The 23794-nt window shown below is 41.0% G+C and overlaps 1 protein-coding gene across 1 annotated transcript in view; it reads right to left on the reverse strand.

The window, feature by feature from the left end:
• Window positions 1-23794, reverse strand: part of Dgki (diacylglycerol kinase iota) — a 301404-nt gene that overhangs the window by 148339 nt on the left and 129271 nt on the right. The window contains exon 19 of the mRNA XM_050148045.1: window positions 13845-14044. Within this exon, the coding sequence (XP_050004002.1) occupies window positions 13845-14044 (200 nt within the window). The remainder of the gene's footprint in view (window positions 1-13844; window positions 14045-23794) is intronic.

A 23794-nucleotide genomic window follows, 5' to 3' on the forward strand; every position in this document is an offset into this window, starting at 1 on the left:
CCTCACTGTCTGCTATGTTCAGTGAGTCCGGTTTTATCCCAGGCTTTTTCAGACCCAGGCCAGCTGGCCTTGGTGAGTTCCCAATAGAACATCCCCATTCTCTCAGTGTGTGGGTGCACCCTCGCAGTCCTGAGTTCCTTGCTCGTGCTCTCTCTCCTTCTGCTCCTGATTTGGACCTTGAGATTTCTGCCTGAGCCTAGGCAGTTTGGATGCTCACCTTACTAGACCTGGATGGAGGTGGGTGGTCCTTGGACTTCCCACAGGGCAGGGACCCTGATTGATCTTTGGGCTGACGAGGGAGGGGGACTTTTGGGGGGGGGGGGGGGGGGTTGGTTGGGGGGAAGGGGGAGGGAAATAGGAGGCAGTGGCAGGGAAGAGATAGAAATCTTCAATAAATAAATAAATAAAAAGAAAATTATAAGGCAAAGCATTTATATTACTACTATTCAGAGGTAAATGCACAAAGGCATGATAAAAGTAACAATTATGAACAAACAACCTGACCACAGTTGGGGTGCCTAGATCTTTTAGTATCTTCAGAACTGGTTTTGGGAGCTGGAAAATATGATACAAAATTTTAAAATCCACCATTCTGAATCTGGACATTTTCTATCTCAGACCCTTCTAGAAGGGAGTGCCATTCACTCTGAGGTTATCATTAAAGTTTGTGTGTTTTCTCTCAAGAGGTTGATCTGTAGAATCAAACCACTTCTGAGGTTTGCCCCATCTACGCTAGGGGCAAGTCTCACAGTTTACAGAGACCTGCATACAGATTCAACAGTATTCCTGATACTGTCCTTGGTGAAGCTAGAGAGTTTAGCAAAAGAAGAAAAAGAAAGGATGTGTATCTTCCAATTCCAAGTCTTGTTTTTTAATTAGAGGACCAGGATGGCATAAACGAGACAAACAGATGTGTTATGATATACCACACAAGGTTAAGGAAATGCCAGGAAAGCTTTGATGTGACTAGCTGAAGAAGACAATTATGCTATTTCCTAATGAGTTGCAGAGACTGGTGTAGCTCCCCGACCAGAGGCACACAGACATGTAACCACAGATGGGTGGTCTGTCTGCTTCAGGCATGGAGACTGCAAGTTCTCAGTTCTGCATCTGCAGCTTTTCAGCTATGGAACTCTTCAATCTAACCCAAAACAGAACCTTTAAAAAAAATGGCATCGTGACAACATTTCCCCTTCTCTCTGTCAAACTCTTGACTTTTGCAATGGAAATCAATTTACTTTTACCCTTTACCAAGGAGCCTTCATTTATCAAACTCAATTTTGCAAAGCTGAGTCATATTCAGCCTGTGGTCAGATATAACAAGTTACCCTGTCCCTCTGGATCTGTGTCTAATCCTACATTCCCTAAGGCAGTGAGCAAGCTAGCGTCAGGCAGATCCTGTTTGCGTCTAGGTCATAACTTTGGTGTAGGACAGTGTATTACACATAACATGTGTCCGTGGTAGTTAGGACGCCCTGGCATCGGGAGAGATGCTTTGTTGCCATGAGCTGTGGCATGTGCTGAGTAGCTGAAGTGGGCAATAAGGAAAGACACGGGACAATGGACCTGTGCCTAGAGACTTGGGATGGTGGCCCAGGTGATCTTATGGATAGAGGGCTTTCTCCCTAACTAAGTAAAGCAATAAAGCAGCCCTAAGGGAATTTTGGAAAGTGAGAACTAGCAACAGACTGGGGAAGGAGGCAAAATGCAGACTCTCTTCCCCCTGCTAGTGAGCTCCATCACTGTCTCCCTCTTGCAGATTGCAGCTGGACTCCAGCAGCATCCAGCCTGAGAGTCGATATCAGGTACAGGCAGGAAAGGTGCTGCGAGAAAGCCTGGTCTGCCTTGAGTTCGAGAAAGAAACACCTTACAGTGCCAAATCACTGAGAAAAATCTTTCATTTTCCCCCTTCATTTATTCACACTTGGGAGTTGGGTCCTTTCACTGAACTGGTAGCCATCATGACAAAGGCCTTGAGGTAGCTAAGAGTATTAATGACAAGAACAGGATTTCCTTTCTGATTTCAGCAACTGTGATGCCCAGAGGATGCCACCAACCCTCATGGCTTCTCTTTCTCTTTCTGTCACAGTACTAGGTACAAACACCATTGCAGGGAACACATATCTTAGGGAAGTAATTGAAGCTTTAATTTTCTGGTTGAAGGACTAAGAGAGGAATGACTGCCCATAGGAAGGAGCTCAGAAAGTGGCTTCATAAAGGTTTCTGTGCACATTACTCAAGGGTCTTGTGCCAGGCTGCATTTATGTGAATGCCATCCCAAGTGTCAGGCCATCGACTTGAATAGCTTCTAGCTAGAAGTTGGACCTGGGTCCTATACTGGTGACTTGGTATGGCCATTTCAACCAATGGAATAACACCAAAAAGCATTTTCGAAGCCTGTGGGAAATCAGAACTTGTAGCTTGAACTTCATCAAGCCACCTTACTAAGGAAAAGCAAAAACAAAACAAATAGACTCAAGTTCTTTAAGGTACCAGAACAAGGTCAAACAAAATGAACTCAATAGGAGTAGAAGGGAGGAAGTAATAAAGGGCAAAACTCAACCAAATTTCAAATAGGAACACATCCACAAAAGGCAATGTAACCAACAGACAATTTTAGAGGGTAGAGATAAAGTAGAGCTCTGCCAAGACTGACTGATACATTGGATTACAAATACCACAAATGAAAGAGAACTCTCTCTACAGACTCCACAGAAATAAGAGATAAGGAAATTCTTTTCACAATTCCATACATATTAATTTTCAACATTTAGGAAATGGACGAAGCCTTTGAAAAATCAAACGACGATGAAAAATTCACCCAGGAAAGATAAACAACCTGAATAGTCCTAGAGCTTCTAAGATAATTGTATCTACTGCTTAAAGGTTTGTTACTTTTTTATTTCGTGTGTGTAAATATTTGTTTACATGCATGGACGCATACCACATACCGTGTACTTGCCTGATTCTCAGGGAGGCCAGAAGAGACTGCCAGGTCCCCTGGACCTGTGACCAATTGAATTCCCATCTCTCCTCTCTCTCTCTCTCTCTCTCTCTCTCTCTCTCTCTCTCTCTCTCTCTCTCTCTCTCCCTCCCTCTCTCCCTCTTCCTCTCCCTCCCCGCTCTCTGTGTTTGTGTGTGTGTCCGTGTGTGTGTCTAGCTCCTTCAATCTACAATTTAAAGATTGAAATAAAAATCCTGATTGCCAAATGATCTCACTATTGGGTAAATTCTAACAAATAAACGATGGAATCTTTTGCAAACACCTTGCTAGAAAACGCTTCAACAAAAGAAATTTACAGCTGGTGCTGGGGAAATGGTTCAGCAGTTCAAAGTGCTGGCTGCTTCCCTGGGGGCCTGGGATGGAGTCCTAGGACCTACATGGAAGCTCACAACCATCTGTGATTCCAGCTTCAGGGGATTGATTATCCCTTTTTGGACTCAAGTGACACCAGGCATTCATGTGGTGAAGAGATATTCATGCAAGCAAACACGCACACATAAAATAAATTAAAATTAACCTAACAGCAAAAAACGAATAATTTCCTAAAATCAAGAGCAAAGCAAGGGTGCCCATTCTTATTTAATATCATGCTATACCCCCTAGCTGATACAACAATGCAAAAGAAACATAGGTATACAGATTGGAATAAAATAAGCCAAGCGATTCCAATTGATAAACTGGAGGATGCTGACAAATTCAAACTAAAAATAGTTCTTAAGATGGCACACAGGATATAATTAATATAAGGTCAGTGCATAAGAGTCCATATTATTCTATAGACTATCACTGAGAAATTGAAAATCAGCACAAAATTAAAATGTCCAAAATTATCATTAAAATAGACACAAAAATGAAACAACTAGGTACAAATCCAATAAAACATGTACAAATCTGTGTGTTGACAACTACTATAATGATGGACAAAAAATCATTCCAGGATTACAAAGCCACAGCAAAACAAACAAAAAAAAATAAACAAAACCCCAATAGTTCTTATATTGGCCTACAGATTCAGTACAATTCCAGTCAAATATCATTAAGATGTTTAAAAACATAGCTAAATGGTAGACGAGACATCTGTATTAATTATTCCCCCTAATCCACGACTCAGGGATGACCACAGAAGAGAGGGTGGAGAGAATGTAAGAGCCAGAGGACTGGGTGAAATGAGCAAGCAAAATTCTGTCTTGTAGACAGTCCCTGGGAGGGAGGGAAGAAAGAGTAGCCTATGTAGTTTGGGAGGGAGGTGTGTTAGGGGAGCCCAGAAAGGGAGGAGAGGACTGAGTGGTGGATGTGATCAGGATACAATGATTACATGTATGAAATCTTCAAACAATAAATAAAAATACTGTTTGAAAAACAACTGATCACCTAGTCATCATTAAAACTTTTTGCTGTAAAGAAAATTATCGTAAGATTGAAAACACAGAGAGAATATTTGAAAGGCCTGAAATCCAGAGTAAGCATAAAAGTAAATTCAACAGACAGAAAGCAAATGGCTAATTAAAATGTAACCAAAGAGCTATGGGCACAGCTAAGTTAAGAGAATACTTGCTTAACAAACACAAAACCCTGGGTTCAGTTCTCAGAATCAAATATAACCTGTCAGTTGGTACTCAACTGTGATTGCACCCCTCAAGTTGTAGAGGCAGGAACCCAGGGTTTCAAGGTCATCCTAGGTTATACAGTGAGTTGGAGGCCAGTCTAGGATATACGAGACCCACTCAGAAACCAACCAACCAAGAACCAAAAGACTCAAACATTTGCAAAGTGAATAAGTAAATGACAAATAAGAATGTGGAAAGATGTTCAGTATGATTAGCCACTTGGGAAACAGACGAAAACTATCATGAGACAAAACCATACTCCCACCGCAGAGATTAATAGTTAAAACTGATGGCGCAACCATCGGCAGAACGCCAGAAGCAATCGGGCATGACGAGAACGACCATCATCGCTAGCTGGAAGGCAAAATGGCAAGACTACTCTGGAAGCAATTTTCCATTTGCTCTCTTAGGAAAAGCAGATCTACTTGCCATGTGGATCTGACCATCTCATTTCCAGACATTTAATCTGAAGTAATGAAAACTTCTGTTTATACAAAGTCTATTCATTAAAGGTTTGAGCCATCTTAACAATCATTTCAAACTGGCAAGAACCCAGGTATCTTTCAGTGGGTGAATGGAAACAGCCACAGAGTGGAATGCAGCTCAGAAATAAAAGCCAACAAATGACTGATCCGTATGACAACTTGAATAAATCTCAAAGATGTTATGTTCAGCTGAAGTGGGTTACATAGTCTTTGGTTCCACAGTGGTGGAATTCTCAAGGCCACAAATCTACGGTGATCAGATGTTGGGTGATAAGAGTAACCGATGACAATGGGGTGGTTTACAGGGCAGGATTGCAATGAAAATTAGTGTGTCTTGGTGATGATGATAGTTATGTGAATTCACACTTGCTTTAAAACTCATGGGACTGTGCCAGAAGAAAAACTGTTGCCGCATATTCATTTCAAATATTAATAAAACAAAAATCAGCTCTGACAAATACGCAGTAAAAAGCTGCCAACATAGAAATACAATTCAAATCTCTCTCCTTGCTGCCGTGTTGAATTGTAACTGCACTGTGGTCAACTCAATTAGGTCTGTTGCTGGTGTGTTCATTTCCCCCAGGGCAGAACTTAGCTTTTTGATCTCCATGTCTTTAATATCCCAGAGTATCTGGTGTCTGAAGGAAATAGCGTTGAAAGATGAAGACGATGAGTCAAATATAAATGCATGACTTTATTTCACTTTCATGCCGAAATGGCAAGAAGGAAATAGAGCCCAGTGAAAAGCGGCTATTAAAGAGTGAGAGAATTCCAGAAAGCCCCATTTTGAGGTTTCATATGCTTTTTATCATATGCTAAATTGGAGCGAGTGGCTGAAGGGTTTAACGTCATTCTTCACAATTTAAAAAATGATGCAGGCATGTGTCCTTCAGTGACTACTTCCCTTTGAACACACTTCATCACATAAAGCTTATTCATTATTTAAACTACACTGTAAAAGGTGTGCATAAAAATATTCTCAGCTTAGCACTATCTTACTTAGTGAATGGAGCAGTAAATACTTTTGTTTAAAACCCATCAATTCATAGGTGGTTATAAAGGATAAAAATATTACATAATTCTAGGGTTTGAAGAGATGGCTCTATGGTTAGGAACATGTACTGATTCTGTAAATTATAGGGTTTCCATTCCTAGAACCCACATCAAGGTGGCTTATAACCACCTGGAACTCCAGCTTCAGGGGATCCTGTTGTCCACTTCTGAGCTCCATAGTTACCTGCATTCATGTGCACATGCCCCTCCACATACACAATTTTAAAATAATAAAAATAAATCTTAGGAGTATTCCATAGGGCTGAAATTTTGTATGTGTTTGGATTTGAGTTTTATGTCATGACTCCTGACAATTGATGTCTCATCTACTTACACATTAAAAATAAAGTCACCAGAAAACCAGAGAAAAGGATGTTTTCCTGAAGAGGTACTTCCGACCGTTTCCCGGAGGCAATGTTAGCTTGAGGAGCAGCAGAGAGGCCCCTCCAAAGATTCAAAGAGCATCTGTTTGAAACAGTTTCTGGGTGAAACAGAAAACCAAGCCATCTCAGGTCAGGATGCCAGGTCTGGATAACCTGCACAGAAGCAACACCGTTAACAAGCTGAAAATGTCTGGGCCTCTCAAATAAGGTGGGCAGAAGAGGCTAAGCCACCGCTGCTTCATGATGTAAAGGCACAAAATGAATGGCTGTGCTTAGGATTCTCTCCCTGTCCTTGTTCTATTTGACAGGTTTTACCACTGGTTTCTATATTCCACCAAAATATCCTAAGTTTTGTTGCACAAACATTCCCATCTGTTGTTCAAAGCTGAAATATCTATATGCCATAATAGTAAGACACAGATGTGAAATATTTTCATATTAATGCTATAGTGTTAAAAATAGCCACACCTACTTTCTGCTCTACCCATGGAAACAAATACCATTTATGCCGCCGTAGCAACTCACTCCTAGAGTACAAAATAAACAGCCCCACTTAAGATTCAATGTCAAAACAACCCTGCTGGGGATAGGAATTCAAACACTCCCATCCATTTCTGTGGTTGGCATTCTCATTTCTTTGATCTATAGAAGGTGCCCCTAAAAGCATGATCAGAAGACTGGTAGCCAATTTTTTTTCAATACACATTTCTTGAGGGGCCTACAGAATTACCCTGCAAACGTCAGCAGATTGGACATGAAATACCATTACCCTGTTGGGTTGTGATTGCTCGGTTGTAGCTTTGCTACATACAAGTACTAAGTGGTTATGCTGATCACTAACTCTATCATCAATATAAAAGAGTGCCTGGAACTCAGCCAGGGAAAAAGAAATATTCCTCAGTTAATATGCAGTTCTAAGAAATGGGGATCTGTAAGAATTCCCCCAGTTAACACACATTTCTAATAATGGGGATCTGTAAGATGAGACAAGATCAGGTAACTAAGCTTTGGGAAGTACTCTGCAGCACTGCTGGACTTCGGACTTCACACGGTTCCTCATACACACATACATTCCTACTCATTAACCCCACCAACCAACTATGGCTTGGTTTCCCAATGCTCTGGGAACAGGTCTGGAACACAAAGATTCGTAGGGCAATATTGCCAATCACCTCAAGTAGGCCAAGTCTGGTGTGGGATATACACACATTGAGAGATCAGGTCATGAGAACCAAATTAAACTTTAAAACCTCTAACAGATTTGTCAACCGTGAGCTCCAGTGATGTATGAGTGACTCTGCATGATGTATGAGTAAGAATCTAGGAAGAATCCTTTGAAAAGGTGATCACCCCACCGGGTCTGAAGAAATACACAGACTCCAGACAGGCAGAAGGCAATATGAGTTTGGAAGTTTGATTTCCTGGGTTTGAGTCTCCGTCTATGACTTGTTAATGTGGTCGTGGACATGTATGCAGAAGAGAGCGTGCTATTACACATACATAGTATCATCTTAAGGATAAATGACTTAGCAGAGACGAAGTATAGTACTTGAAGCATAATAAACATTGGGTGACAAATATTATATGGGGCAAGGAAGAAAGACAAATCAGCATTTAGCACCAAAAGTGCTAAAGTAAAATCCTAAAACTAATATTTCCATTTTGTTTATTCAGTTTCACCAGAAAATGAAAATACCCTGGAGTACATTGAGCATAAACCTCCAAATATGCATAACAATAAATTTCTGCTAACTCAGTTGAGAGCTCAGGGTCACTCATTATTTTTTAACAGCTGTGGTTCTTTGGCACAGAAATAAACTCCACACACAATGTTAGGGCCATGAGTACTTCCTTAGATATATCCGTAATGAGATATGCTAACTGTCCTACCAAACTCTGAAAAAAATGATGCTCAGCATAGACTGTTAGACCAACCCACACAACCATGGGCCCTGAAGCATCTCAGAAAAAGATGAAAGGGCAAATGCATAGGGGGTGGGGGCATACGAAGCACAAAGAGCTCTGCTGCTCCGTGTCACATAAAAAGGGGGGTCTGAAAGCATCTATGATCAGGTGGGCCCCTCATCCGAGCAGCAGACCTGTGGAGGAAAAGGATGCCGCAGGTGACCTACCCCTGAGGAGGAGAAGTTGGGGAAAGAGTGTCAAAACAGAATGGCACTGTACTCACATGGTAAAGGAGCCGGGGGGAGCAGACACCCGCCGCAGGTCCGCAGCTTGCACCTGATGGATGCTAGAGGCAGCAGGGAATGAGCAGCGAAGACAGAGTCAGCAGGACAGCGTGGACAAACAAGGACAAGCCGGGGAGAAAAAGAGAGACATACAAAGTTTAAACAGAAATTAAATGAGCGCATCACCAACAGCGATGAAAGAAAAAAAAAAAACAGTTAAATAATAAATAAAAGGAAACCAAGCCAGCCATGGAAATAATCCAGAGAAGCCGGTGATAGCAATGAAGCCAACAGGACACACGGAAGCAGCTAGTTCCAGGCAAGCCACGAGCTGGAGCACAGGGCCAAGGCAGGAGGGTGGGCTGTGGGCACAGGACTTTGGCTCCAGGACATTCAGAACAACTCAAGGACAAAGGCACAGGCGTCTTCATCAGAGTGGGAAGCCAGCACCACCAACTCCTGTTTGAGGAGACGAGTCAGTCCCATCCTTGGACCTTGCCTTTGAGATCCATCAGAGAGCCATTGTGAAAATAGGGACTCAACTACCTCGAGCTTCCTTCAGCTAAACAGCAGAGACTTTCTGAGAACTCCAGCAATCCTTTAAAATAAAATCCCATTTCCATCCCTTAGGTGCCTTAATTTCACCCATATTCTGTGTACAGAAGTGAAACCATAAACAGCTCCCCTTTCTCCATTCTCTTGTGATGGGAGAGCTCACAAACGCTATTAGAAAGTAGGCATTGCACTGTTTAACAAGCTGAACCCCCAAACTCACTCTCACTTCTGCATCATCATCCTCTTTCCCTCTCTTGTTTAAACTTCTCTGAGCAACAGCCCCCACCCCATCTTCCATCTACTGGGTACATACATTCTCCCAGAAGGCCACCCATGAGTTTATGCCAGTGTTCTGTCCACATTATCTTCAAAGACTCTCTGTTAAAACCAATAAGTAGCCAAGGATGATGGAACCCCGTTGCCCAATTCAATATTAGCTAACCAGAACTCTTGCCTTTGTGCAAAACGACCATCTTTCACAATTGCTAGTGAAGTTAAGGGTAACAGCTGAAGACCTCCCTTAGGCACCAGTTATTTTAAGCTTCTGACCTCCTTCAATGGTGCTTCATAATAGAGAACATAACTGAAATGTATTTGACTATCATATTGCCAAAGTATTAGTTAAAAAAAAAACTAGACAAAATCTCTGACATTGTAGGGAAAATATTTACTGGACTCCATAATCTGTGTAGATTCAAATGTTACAATAAAGTAGGCTCCCTTGCCAATATGGAGTTAGTGAACACATTTTATTTTGTATATACTAATAAAGTTGGCATTATTTTCTGGAAAGTATTTTTCCTTTCTTAAAAAATATGGACAGAGTGGTATCATGAAGGCCTACTATTTAGCTGTCTCCCATGGAGACTCCTTCCGATTATCCATGTAACCACCTCTAAATGATTCAATATTTGTCCTAATCTTGTAACAAAACATCCTTAAAACACATTCTGTATTACCTCTGTAGTCGTGAGATTTTAAATAGCTGTTAGCTTGTTAGTAATTTCGTAGAAATGTAGCAGAAATCGAAGTATAATGGAGTTCACGTGGGCATCATGGCTTCAATATGTGTTCATATCTCAGTGATGATGACAGGTACCAGGCATCCGGAGAGGAAAAGCCTAAGGCCTCTCCAAAGAGCAGAGCAGGAAGAAGCCCACAGATGACGGATGTACTATATTGACAGATGATGTGATGGGAACATCACCAAGAGGTACAGCCAACTGCTAGAATTAGCTAGAGGATGGTACTTGGTGGAAGTGAAGCACAAGTTGGATTTCGCACTGTGAGCAGGACTGGCAGATGAGAAGAGGAAGAGGCCATTGTGAGAAGAAAACCCAGGGGCAAAATAATGATGACTATGAAGAAAGGCGATAGCTCCCGGGGACAAAGGAGAACAGGATGAAGATGGCAAAGACCAAAAACCATTCTGAAGATAAGGAACATGGGCTTTCCACTTTTTGGAAGACTATTCTAATTGGTGGAGAGGAACAACCGTCTTTCTGAAGAAGGAAAAGCAGAGTGAGCCAGAAACTGAATCAGTAGCGAGAGCATATTAGTAGTTCCCTGGTATAAGAAGAGAAGATGTGCAGTAAAGATTTGAGTGACGGGCTGAAGGTGGGTTTCGAGGAAAGTGCTAGCTAACCGGCTGAGTGTAGAAGAGTGGAGGTGAGTGAGCCGGCTTCAGGGACCAGAGGCATCATGAGTGAGCACAGGGGTGAAGAACAGATGCACGTGGATTAGGAGCAGGAGGAAATGCACAGGCAGTAGAGTTAAGAGTCTGGTTCTTCCTATGTAATCTAAGGTGGCCACAAAACCTCTTCAGGAAAAGACTGGCAATTACAGTGTTTGAGGAATAGTCTTCAGTTTGGGAAAAGAGTCAAGGCTGAAGTCACAGATCTAAGATTCAACGTCCTAAAGAAAGAGCAGATGTGTGAGACACACCAGCATTCAAGGGAAGAAGAAGCAGTTCTTCAGGGAACAACAGTATTAAAATAGCAAGTGTTCCCAGGTAAAATGAATGAAAAGAGCCCAGTTCCTTAGATGAACCAAGTACCTAGCATCCCTTCATTGGGAGCTCACACACCCATGCATATATGCACACATTTGCACATATACACATATGCATACACATGCACACACACACACTGGCCTTTGAGATAAAAAAAATTATGACACTGTAAACCAGTTGTCTGCCTCTTCTAGTAAGAAAAATATATACAAGCAAATTAAACAGTTTCAGGAAAGAAAGAGAAAGAAAGAAGGAAAGAAAGAAAGAAAGAGAGAGAGAGAGAAAAGGAGGAGGGAGAAAGGAAGGAAAAAGAAGAAAGCAAGGAAAGAAAGAGAAACAACATAGGTAGGAAAAAGGGGAGGCAGAGAAATAAAGAAGTAACATGTTTTTAAATATCTCTTCTGTCATATAATGGTGGACAAGACAGAGAGAAGTTCAAAGGCACAGAAGATTAAAGAAAAAGTCCTAACATCAAGGTTGACTTGAAACTTAAAACTCTACTTGGAAATACAGAGGAAGAAGTTAGATCTTTAAAAAAAAAGAGAGAGAAAGAAGTGTTTTATAATGAAGTAGAAATTAACTATAGAGATGAAAAAGGATTAAGGAGAGCGAAAGCCAGGCTTAGTGAAAGGTATGACGTGATAACCAGGTTTATTCTTTTTTCTTTGAAAATTTATTATCAGTATTGAGTTCCTTAAAATACAGTGTTGAATATTAGTTTTATATATAGTAATAAAATAGCTCTTATTTTCCAAATTTTAGTTATTTTTTTAAATGAATAGCATGCTCTGACTCCCATTGCATACAGTCTCCTGTGGGACATGGGGCTGTTACTATGGGAACACTACCCCAAGTAGGAAGTGTCAGCATCTTTTTAGATGAGGCTGCTCTTGGCCACCTGTACAATTAACTGCAAGAAGTGTCATATGTCACACATGCCATGAGGACAAAACAAAACACTCATGTGTATTTATTTTGCACATAAACAAAGCCAAATGAACTCTGAACAACAGGATTACCTAGAGAAGTCAAATTCTTTCTTGACAGAAGCGTAAAAGTTGTTTGAAACTGAACACTTGAAAACAGTTTTACGCCTAAGAAGGTCATGAGACCGTACCCTTCACTTCAGTGATAGCAAACTCATTGAGCTTTATTCTATCTTTTCCATAGATGATCTATAAGTGGCCTAGGCACCTCGGCCACTGCACAAATCCAGAGGTAGCTTTCCATTCCTTAGTTCTGAGGTTTCTACCACACCGGGTGTAATGGTTTGACTACCATTTCTAGAAGACATATGGAGAGCCATGTACAACCGTTGACATCTTGTCTTTCTTTAACATATAAACTCAACAATTATGTCTTCAACCTAGAAAAAGGAAAAGGCAGCAAGGACGGAAAGCATCAGCAATGCGCCAAGAGTTTTGCCAGCTGCAAAATGTAAATAAAGCAAGAACTATCAACTCAGAGTAAAAGGAGTAACGGAAGCTGTAGGAAACAACCAGGACAATGTTCCAGGAAGTCCGGACTCCAAAAACAGAGGAAGCGGACTTCTCACGCCAGCCTCCAACTTAGAAGCGGATGCCAGAAGCTGCAGTGCCTAGATAGCGCTGTCTGCTGCTCTTCCTGAGCATATGCTGCCACGGAGAGAGGTGACAGGAGCTGCGGCACCTGCGTCATCAGATATTCTGGGAACTTGTGCAGATTCTCACCTTGACTTCATGATCACATGGCCAAGCATGCCCCTGCCTTGCAGGCACCGCCAGGAAGCTAGCCATTCAGTATGACAGGTAACCATGCAATACAGAGAGCAGACAGGAGGTGCACCTTTGAGGTCCCTCACTGTGACAGAGAATGACCCAAGACTAAGCCCTTAAGTGACCTTAGGCATGATGACATGATATCTAGAAGGTACTCAAAAAGATGACCCAAATCCTCTCTTTTCTCTCCAGCTATCTCTCCAATCCCAAACAGACAATTAAAGAACACTAGAAAAAAAACATATGTTCTATGTTACCTATTCTTCATTATCTTACCTTGTATCAGCTTACCAAAACACCTAAAAAAATAAAAAGTATAGGAAGGAAGGGCTACTGGGTGTTTAAAGTAAACACTGAGTCAAATTAAGTATGGACAGTAGATGCCGTTTTGGAAGGCAAAACTGAGTCGAGGTCATGGGACCCCAAATAGAAAGGTAGGGAAAGGGATCACTCGTTGACAGACAGAAAGGAATGCAACACAACATAGGGTAAGTGACAGACCTCCCTAAACCAAACTAAAAATTAAAACCAGTTCATCTGAACACAGTATATTCCTGAGTGGTCAGTGGAGGAGAATCATCTATCTTACATACAGCAAAATTTACCCAAAAGAAGGTTAAATAACTAGCCAATAAAAAGTAAAATTGATTGCCCATGTTCCCCTGAGAGCAGTCTAGGGCCTCTGGTGCTTTCTTGACTTCTCTCCCCTTTCCAACACAGTGAGGTCCCCAGACCATGCACATGCTCTGCCACCTGCTTTCCCGTGTCTCTGTCACCCAGGAAGGCAAGCCACGACTCACTCATTGAGCAAAGGCATGGAGGTTCTCCGCTTGCTCTTCTGTACCATGTTGGCCTGATTCCTCAAGGAGATCCGAATCATGGCGGGTGCCAACCTACACGGCTCCCCATCTACTTGCATGGGGATGGACTTGTAAGTCAGAAGCATCACTTCCCGACACTGGTGCAGCCTTTCTCCATGGCCCCCAACTTGCAGGGCAGCCTATCCAAACAAGGCAAAGAAGAGCTGAGAGTCAGTGGCTAGTATTTTAGAGAAGTCACACCTAAAGCCATTGTAGATAACCAAAAGTCTCCGTTAGCATCATTAGCCATCAGTATGGCAAGAACTTGAAGAAACCATAGCTACAAATGAATCACATCTGCCAAGCTTCTGAGGAACTGTAGCATAAACTCCCACAGATAAGCACTTTGCATTTTACCCAGTATAAATCTAGATGTAGCTGTGCCCATAAAAGGATGAATACATTTTCATGCATCTTCCATGTTTGGGTTGCATGTTATACGACACATATAAAAGTCAGAGGACAACCTGCAGGAATGGATTCTCCTCCCACCCTGCAGGTTCCAGGTGTTGAATTGTCAAGCTTGGTGGCATGTCATGTGCCTTTATCTGCTGAGCCATCTTGACAACCCTCATGTCAAATTAAGTGACACCAAGCATTTCTTTGTGTTATCTATTTCCATTAAGTAACTAATGCCAGAATAATAAAAAAAATAAATAAAAGCGACAAAGTGTACCTTTACCAATTTCTACACTGAATTACTAATGTTTCGGTGTACAGTATATCCTTAGTAAGTTTTAAAACTTAGACAAGATTTTTCTCAAACATCTTAAAACGATTTCAAATATGCTTTAGTAAATACAGGGATAAAAATAAAAATGAGTTACTCAATTTAAGACTTTAAAGTCTAAAATCTAACCCAGTATACATAGGAAATTAACTCTGTAACAAATTTTGAAAAAGAAACGCTCAAATATAATTAGAATGATGTGAAAGATTATAAAGAACCAATGGATATTTCACTATCCTTATTATAGACAGAGTCAAAATATTTTTTTAAAACATGTGACGAAAATACTGGTGTTCGTACATCTACAGAGATGGTAAATAAAAAGATGCTGGGAAAAACATGTTCATCATTCTCAGGACGTGACTATGGATGTACCACTATAGCCTACTGAGTAAAGGAGGGACAATGAGGACATGACCTATGGACGAAATAACATAGCCTATTGAGCAAATGATGAATAATTTAGCCAAAGGTGTTGGGAATAGTTCTCAGGACATATAGAAAAATATAATCAATATAATATGCCATATCATAGACAAATAAGAAATAAAAAAAGAAACATAAAAATTCCACAGGGCAGGAAACCATGACTGCTCTTCGGATTGGAGAGGGAGGGGGAGAGGAGTGGGGGAGGGGGAGAAGAGTGGGGGGAGGGGGAGAAGAGTGGGGTAAGGGGGAGGGAAATGGGAGGCTGGGAGGAGGCGGAAACTTTTTTCTTATTCTCAATAAAAAAAAAAAGAAAAACATTCCCAATCTGAAAAAGAAAGTGAAGTATTTATTCCCTCTTCCAAGGCTTGGAGTGTTGTTGTTGCTGATGTTGACATGGCTATCGTTTCTTTTTATCGGAAGATGCTGCTGTGCAGCTAGTTCTGAACCTGGAGCCTCACCCCTCCTGTTTCAGCCTGTGTAGTGCTGGTACTTCAGACCTGGACCACCACACTCAGGCCCACTGTTTGGATCTTGAATGCCCTCTGAAATGAGATGTGTTAAATGTGTGTTTTCCAGCCCATGCCATTATCCTCCGATAACAATAATAGCAGAATCTTTAAGGAGTGGAGCTTTGTGGGAGTAAGTTAGACCACTGATGTAATGCCTTTGAGGGGGATATCAAGACCTACCCCCTTTTAGTTTGCCCTTCCTATGACGTGCCCCCACCATTATGTGCTGTCTTGGTATAAGCCCAAATGCAATGCCCAAGTGACCACCGACTAAACTGTGAGCCAAAATAAACCTTTCTTTGAAGGCCAACTATCCAAGACATTTTTCCACAATAACTGAGCCCCTCTCTCTTTTTCAAGTATCCTCTCCAGCAGTGGCTATTCCTCCTCTGTGCTTCCATTCCCAAGACACCTCTCACTCTTTGACTCACACAAACAGCCGCAGCAACAGGCCCATTTCTCATAAAATAAGTAACTCCCTTTCAAAATACTGCTTCCTACTTTACAACTCTCAGGATAAAGACAATCAACAGGCTTCTCAGATGGCCTTGTCTCCAGAGTTCTAACGATTATCTTATGTCTTATGCCCTTGGCTCCTTAGGACTAAAGCCACCCCATTTACCCCACTCTCTTTCTAGCATTTGAAGAGACAGAGACTCGGTGCAGCTGGTGACTTATGAGCAGGTAATCTACAGGCTGTCCTCTTATGGGTTCTTCCAGCATCCTCTAATCAACCTTCTGTGCTTCGATAGCCTCAGGGAAACTAACAATATAAGTTTCTCCCTCTCCAACCACACTACGTGAGTCAAGAAGGAAGAAATTCTACCTAGACAACTAGTAGTGACATCATGATCACTTAGTTCACAATTGTGTTTTAGTAAATAAAGACTGCCTGAAGACCTGAGAGTAAAACAGTTCCACTGGTCAGCCTTACAAGCCAGATTATGAGAATACACACCTTTAATCGCAGTTGCCATAGTGACATGCACCTTTAATTCCAGTAGCCACACTAGTTGCCATAGGAACTGGGCGGTGCAATCCTTTAATGAAAGCAGTACAAGCCTTTAATCCCATCCCTAGAGAGGATTATAAAATGGGAGGAAATAGTTCTCAACAGACAGTCTCATTCTGAGATTCCTGGAGGCAGAATTACCATTTTCGGACTGAGGTCAAGGTAAGGCCAGTGGCTGGCTGTTTTACTTTTCAGATCTTCAGGTTGAACCCCAATTTCTCTCTCTCTGAGTTTTTATTTTATTTTATTTTATTTATTTATTAAAGATTTCTGCCTCCTCCTCGCCACCGCCTCCCATTTCCCTCCCCCTCCCTCGTCAGCCCAAAGAGCAATCAGGGTTCCCTGCCCTGTGGGAAGTCCAAGGACCACCCACCTCCATCCAGGTCTAGTAAATTGAGCATCCAAACTGCCTAGGCTCCCCCAAAGCCAGTACGAGGGGATCAAAAACTTATTGCCATTGTTCTTGAGTTCTCAGTAGTCCTCATTGTTCGCTATGTTTAGCGAGTCCGGTTTTATCCCATGCTTTTTCTGAATTTTTATTAACCATGTTTCAATGTCCCACATGAGCTTTAACAATCATTCTCTTTCCATAAGACTATGTCATTAATTTTTATTGCTCCTCCCCAATTTCCTCAAGAACTAAAGTGAACATCAGCATGCTGGAAAGTTCCACTGTACTATATAATGAAGAACTCTAAGCAGCAACGGTGGCAGAGGTACTGCCCCAGTGAGTGTCCAAATAATTAACTACTTAGCAAGGAACTAAACCCACCTCCCTTTCCTCAGATGAGAAATGATTTAGGGTTATTGATATAACCTCTTTCAGTGCTAGTATTTTGTGATTCTAGGTTATGCCTATAATTCAACAATATCATGTTTTCAAATACAACGTCCCCACATCTAGAATCATCGCTCCTTCTTTCTCTCTATCTGCCATGGTATTAATGTCCAGTTGTTGTCGTCAAAGAAAAGTGGGGTAATTTAGGAAAGGTGGGGAGTTTATCTGGAAACTCGCCTTCTAGTCATTGTATAAGAGGCTAAAATCCACTAATAATTTTACTTATATTGTGTTTGCAAATCTCCTTTTAATGACAAGACTTTGAAAAATCCAAGTACCCTTTCCCCTTGAGAGTAATTTTGTGTATGTGCCTTTTTTTGTTGTTCAATAGACATAGATTCTAACCAGTACTAACAAGTTATTACTAAGGTCATAATAGGACAAAGAAGAAGAAAAAGGAAAAATAATGCCCGATCGATTTCATAGTCTTAGAAAGAAATTAACCTGAAGAACTATGGTCCAATTTGTAGAAAAACCTCTATGTTTTAAATCTGCTTGAAGAAATAATTGCTACCTTAAAACTGTAATATCCTGAAAGTTAAAATGGTGACAGAATCAGCAATATTTCCTGAGAAATGGGATACGGCAGATATGAATAAATCTGGGAAGAAACACATGTTGCTGATATTTTTAACTCTCAACTGTTAGTATTCGTCATTTATAGCAGACATGTTTTGTATCTAGTAAAGGAAGAATTGAAAAAAGCAAAGTTAAAACAGTATGTACTAGCTAACAATAAAACAGAATTTAGGTTACATTCGATAAATCATCTACTCGGTAGATAATCAATGGAACTTGACATACAAAGAAGACATTGATCCATTAAGAAGGGAAAAATGAAATGATCTCGCAGTAAAGATCAGTAACAAATTGTATCCTACAGGAAGGAACAGGTCACTGAAGATGGAAACAGATCGATAGATGTCACTGATCTCAGCAACACAGACGAGAATGTGCCATGTAGCCACCATCTGTGAGACAGTAATTAGCAAACACTTAAACTAAACCCATAGGGAATGGATAATAGAGCAGACAGTAAGTGGATAAAAGTCAACCTGCAGTTTCATGGAAATCAATTAGACTACGGAAGACTGAACGCCAAGAAAACCACTGCAGTGTGCAGAGCAACGCCCGTGCCATCAGTACCAAATGATGCCTGTGTTCTAGCAATGAAACCACACACAGCAAACGCACATTTTCCCATGTGAGTAAACAACGGATGTGTAAGAGGCCCTCCCTGGCTTACTGAAGTGAGGACAACATAATCAACCCCAAAGATCATTGTAAGGAAAAAGTGAGGCGAGAGGAGAGAGCCAAAGAGAGATGACATAAGAACGCCAAGCAGCACGGAGGGGCCGTCAGCCAAAGGATGCAGAAGATCACAGCTCCACCTTTCTCTACTACATGTGATGACCGCACCTCTGTGGTCTAAAGCCACTGCTTGTGATCTAGTCTGTTTATAGTCTGACTCATGGAGAGGGAGATGAATCACTGCCTTTGTACCCACAGGAGACCACATCAAGCTCCAGCAGACAGTTCAAATCTATTGGTCACATATATGGCCTGGTTAAATTGAACGGTTTACAAAACAAAACCAAAAGTCACAAGTTTATAAAGGGGACAGGTAGACTTGGAAGGTGGGTTTGGTAGGGACAGGGGTGGAGGGGAGAAAAGGAAGGTGCAGGTGTAGGCAAGACCAATCTAAATACTTGTATTATCTACATGGGCAAAACTGTCCAAGAACAAAACTACGAAAAAGGCGCATTAAGCAAGACAGTGCACACTGACGTAAAAATGAATGGGTGGAAGGAAGCAGAATTCAGGAAAAGATCCAAGACAATACTGCAGAAGAGGAAACTTCACTCAGCAATAACACTGGAGAAAACAATACATGTGTTTAATGGATGAATACTACTTTGTTAGATGCCCTGGAACAGGAGTTATAGACAATTGTGAGCTTCCATATGGGTGCTAGGAATTGAACCCAGGTTCTCTGGAAGAGCAGCCAGTGCTCTTAACTGCTGAGCCATCTCTCCAGCCCCTGAATACTACTTTGTTTAATGCACAAAAGTTTTCTTGAGATCAGCTATTTACTTAGACCTGAAACTTTGAACTATAAATTATCAAGGAGACAATAAAGGAGAATATTTTCCCAAGATAACTCGGAATGTATAAAAATTTTTAAGTAAGTGAATGCATGTGTGTATGTGTGTGTGTGTGTGTGTGTGTAGCCCTAACACAAATTAAACATAACTTATAAAACCAGAGGTCACCAATGTGTACAAGGAGAATTCAAGAGGAAGTAGGGCATTAGGGTGGGAATGCTGAAGGAGAGAAACAGACTAATGAAAATGACGTCAATACAGTGCATTTGTGTATAAAATTTTCAAAAAAATAAATTATAAATAAAATAAAATTAAAAAGTGTTGAAAAGAGAAATGAGGAACACACACAAAGCAGACAGGATTTATTTGCAATAAATACGTCTCTCAAAAGACTTGTGTCTCTTGTAGCTCAATAGTAACGGATGAACTGTTCACAATCACATAAAAATAGGGATTTTTCGAAAGACACAGTGTAATCATGAAGATAGCCTGTCCTTTCTCTCATTTGTGTTGTTTAGCAGGCTGCCACTATTTGTTCCAGAGTTCTGTGACTTTATAAGACATATCTAACTCCTTCGCGCATTTCTTTTCCATCGCCACTTTTATTATCTGTAGTTTTAAATCCAGACCAGCTCTTATTATTCTGCACATTGTGACTGTGTCAGTAAATATTAAAGAAAGCAGTTTTATAATTTTTACTAGGAGTTTTCAAAACATTTACCTCATTGAATCAATGCCTTCTGCCCTAGGAATTTGTCATAACAAACGTCAACTCAGAGTTCACACGCAACATTAATTGCAGGGTTATTTATGACACCACACATCAGAAGCATGAAAGCTACATAAAGGGAGGGTTATTATGTAAATTGTGCTGTGCTTCTACAATGGAAGCGTAGGTTGCCTCTTGTAGTAGGCTTTGTGCTAATGACTAAATACAAAGAAAGGCACTGCGGTAGGGAGAACAATGCCTACCGCCACAGGGATGCCATGGTGTGTGAACCTCTGTGTGGGTTTCCATCTGCTTTGTTATGACAAATCCCAGGAAAGAAGATACTGACTCAATGAAACAGAAAGAAAACTCTTGGTAAAATTATAAAGCCACTTTTTAAAATTTATGTTTGTTTTCAAACATTAAAACAAAGTCACTGCCAGGAAACCCACTGGAACACGAGCAACGATCTGCAAGTGTTATGTTTAGATCAGCTCTTTTCACGTCAGTTCTTACGCTCACGCACAACATCAAATGAGCAAACACATTTCTAAAAAGTACAAGACATCACATCATGGAGAAGTATAAACCCTTAGCCTGGGAATCTCTGTCTTTTTTTTTTTTTTCAGACTGAACAACGCTTTGCTTTCTTCATCCAGATATGTAAAAGAACTTACACAGTTTAATGTGAATTAACAGAGAGATCAATGTGCCGTCTTCAAAGTGGAGGAGCCTAAAGTCAGGGGGAATGGCAAGCGAGGGGCCCACTTCTTGATGTGTCTCACGCTTTGAACTGTCTTGAACAGTTTTAAATTACTTAGAAATAGACTCAACATGAAAGGCCCTTCCCGACCATAATAGCAAAAAATTGTGGCAGAAACAAATACAAATTATAATGCCTGATTATGGGTTCTGGAAAACCCAAGAAGGTAATCAGGAGACCCAGTGCCCAATAAGGAATCCTAATTAGCAGGAATGCATCATAACCAACGGAGTCAACTGAAGACGTCTCTTTGAAGTTTGCAATTACAAGATAAACGCTCCAAAAGAACTAGGTTTTTTTTTTTCCTATTCCAGCAATTCAATTTAAAATCTCTTTCTATAAGTCAGCCTGAATTTCTTATTCTTTGGATGTACTCAAATTACAAACAGTGTACAAAATATTTATTAGCTTATTGCAAGACCTTAAAAATATATAGCCTTTAATGATTTCAGATATGTCAATATCTAAAAAAATAATTTGCTGCATAAAAACTTGACCTGCTAGTTAAGGTTTTAAATTATATGGAATTTATTTTAAATATTTTCTACCTTGGAAGCAACTGTATTCACTAGAAGTGGAGATTCTATCACACGTTTGACACTATCACATGCAACGTTGTGTCGTTCATGCTGTGCAAAGAGGAAACTCTAATCAGCCTGACTTTAGGATTCCATTTCCTCTTCACCAAATCCCATACATTAATTCTCTCTCCTGTCCATCCACATTAGCAAAAGGATGGGGAAGAGGGGGTTTAACAGACCCTCAACACCATCTAACCCCTGCATTTTCAGTTATTCATTTTTAAGTATAAAATATTTAATTTTATGTCATTCCTTCAGTTTTCCATCCATTGATGCTATCCTACTGATTGTATTTCCAGGAAGGTAAAATTATGTAAAATTATAAGCATGTATTGAAGATGGCTTATTGCCTTCTTATGGGGATTTCAGAGCTCTGTTCTTTTTGCAATGCTGTTTCACAATATCCACCTTATTTAATGCAATCATTCCTTGACTAATTGCCCACAGTAATCTCCTAGGATTCATTAATGCTCTTCTCCCTTTTGCAGTGGGTCACTACGGCCAAATAATTCTGGGACTCCCCAGTCCCATTCACCTTTGTGGAACCTTCTTACTCCACCCTTCTGGTATTCTCATCTTTTCACTCGGACACTGAAGCCAATATGACCATTTGTCTATTAAGCCCCAGAGGCCGACATTTCGTTCATTCACGTCAGCTTCCAGGCACAGGTCTGATCACGCCCGACCCTTCGCCACAGCACCCCCATCAACACCCCCATCAACAGCTTGAAGGACTGTTTGCTTTTTCCTGCTCCTCCCCTTGACTGCAGCTTTATTAACTGCGATCTCTGAAGCCACCACTTGCAGCTCTCCAAGTGCATGTGCTCTCGGGCTGGTTGCCCTGAGGGGCCACTGCATTCTAGAGACTCTGCTCCTCTGAGAGCACCCCCTAAGAGGCTCTTCTTCCTGGCACCTCCCAGCTCTGTCCCAGAAGTTATCACTTTATTCTCCATCTTTCCTCCACCCCAGAGCTGTGATACACCCCAAAAGTGGGCTTTTCTTTTGCCTCACCCGTGAAGCAGTTTTACTTAGTAGCATGTCACTTATATGTGGCGCTTGTTAATTCACTAATATGTGTAACGTGGTCCAGTTATTGCTGGATCCAGTCAATAAGCATCAGTATCCACTAATGTTACAAAAAAAAAAAAAACAAAACAAAAACAAAAACAACTGAGCAACAGTCTATCCACTCCTATCTAGAAGAAAAATATGGCTTACAAAGCAGATTTGGAGTAAATACCTACTATTTGTTGAGTTCATAGACCCAAATCCGGGCTGAATTTTTCTTATCCAAAATGTTTGGGTCAGAAATGTTTTGAGTTTCAGAGGTATTTCTTTTTCTTATTTTGGATTTTGGAATATTATGCAGACTTCAGCAGTGAAGCAGCCCTGGTATGAAAATCCAAAACGGTCTGAAATCAAAGGTTTTATTTGAAATGAACTACATTCAGACTTTGAAATGTCCAAATTCAGTCAATGAAAAATATTCAAGACTTTGGACATTTGGACTAGGAGTGCTTAACAATGCCATTTTATAAGGACATGCATATGAAATAAAGATGGATACAGATTCATTCTTAAGTCTTACTCCAGATTAAACCAGGCCGGTGTTTTGTGACATTGCTGAGTTTGAATTTCCTGAAGCATCACTGAGATGTCCTTTTGTTTCCTCTGGTCCCTTTAAAGCCTGGGATAAAACCGGACTCGCTGAACATAGTGGACAATGAGGACTACTGAGAACTCAAGAACAATGGCAATGGGTTTTTGATCCTACTGCACGAACTGGCTTTGTGGGAGCCTAAGCAGTTTGGATGCTCACCTTACTAGACCTGAATGGAGGTGGGTGGTCCTTGGACTTCCCACAGGGCAGGGAAACTTGATTGCTCTTTGGGCTGACAAGGGAGGGGGACTTGATTGGGGGAGGGGGGAAATGGGAGGCGGTGGCGGGGAGGAGGCAGAAATCTTTAATTTAAAAAAAAAAAAGAGAGAATGAATCTGTATAGACTTGGTAAACTGTCAACTGGTCATAAGAAAGCAAATGCTTCTTAGGAGCCCAGTGAAGGCTCGCCCAGGCAGACAGTTGGTCCTGCCTGGATATACTGATTTTCATAAAATATTACTGTGCTTTTCATTTATTAAAGAAAGCACATTGTCCAAAATCCCTCTGAGATATCTGTGGGTTAAACAACATACTGTGGGATTCATTTAAACTTA

This window comes from Alexandromys fortis, unplaced genomic scaffold (genome assembly GCF_014885135.2).
Source record: "Alexandromys fortis isolate MF-2015 unplaced genomic scaffold, M_Fortis_MF-2015_v1.1 scaffold_57, whole genome shotgun sequence".
NCBI classification, from domain to species: Eukaryota; Metazoa; Chordata; class Mammalia; order Rodentia; family Cricetidae; genus Alexandromys; species Alexandromys fortis.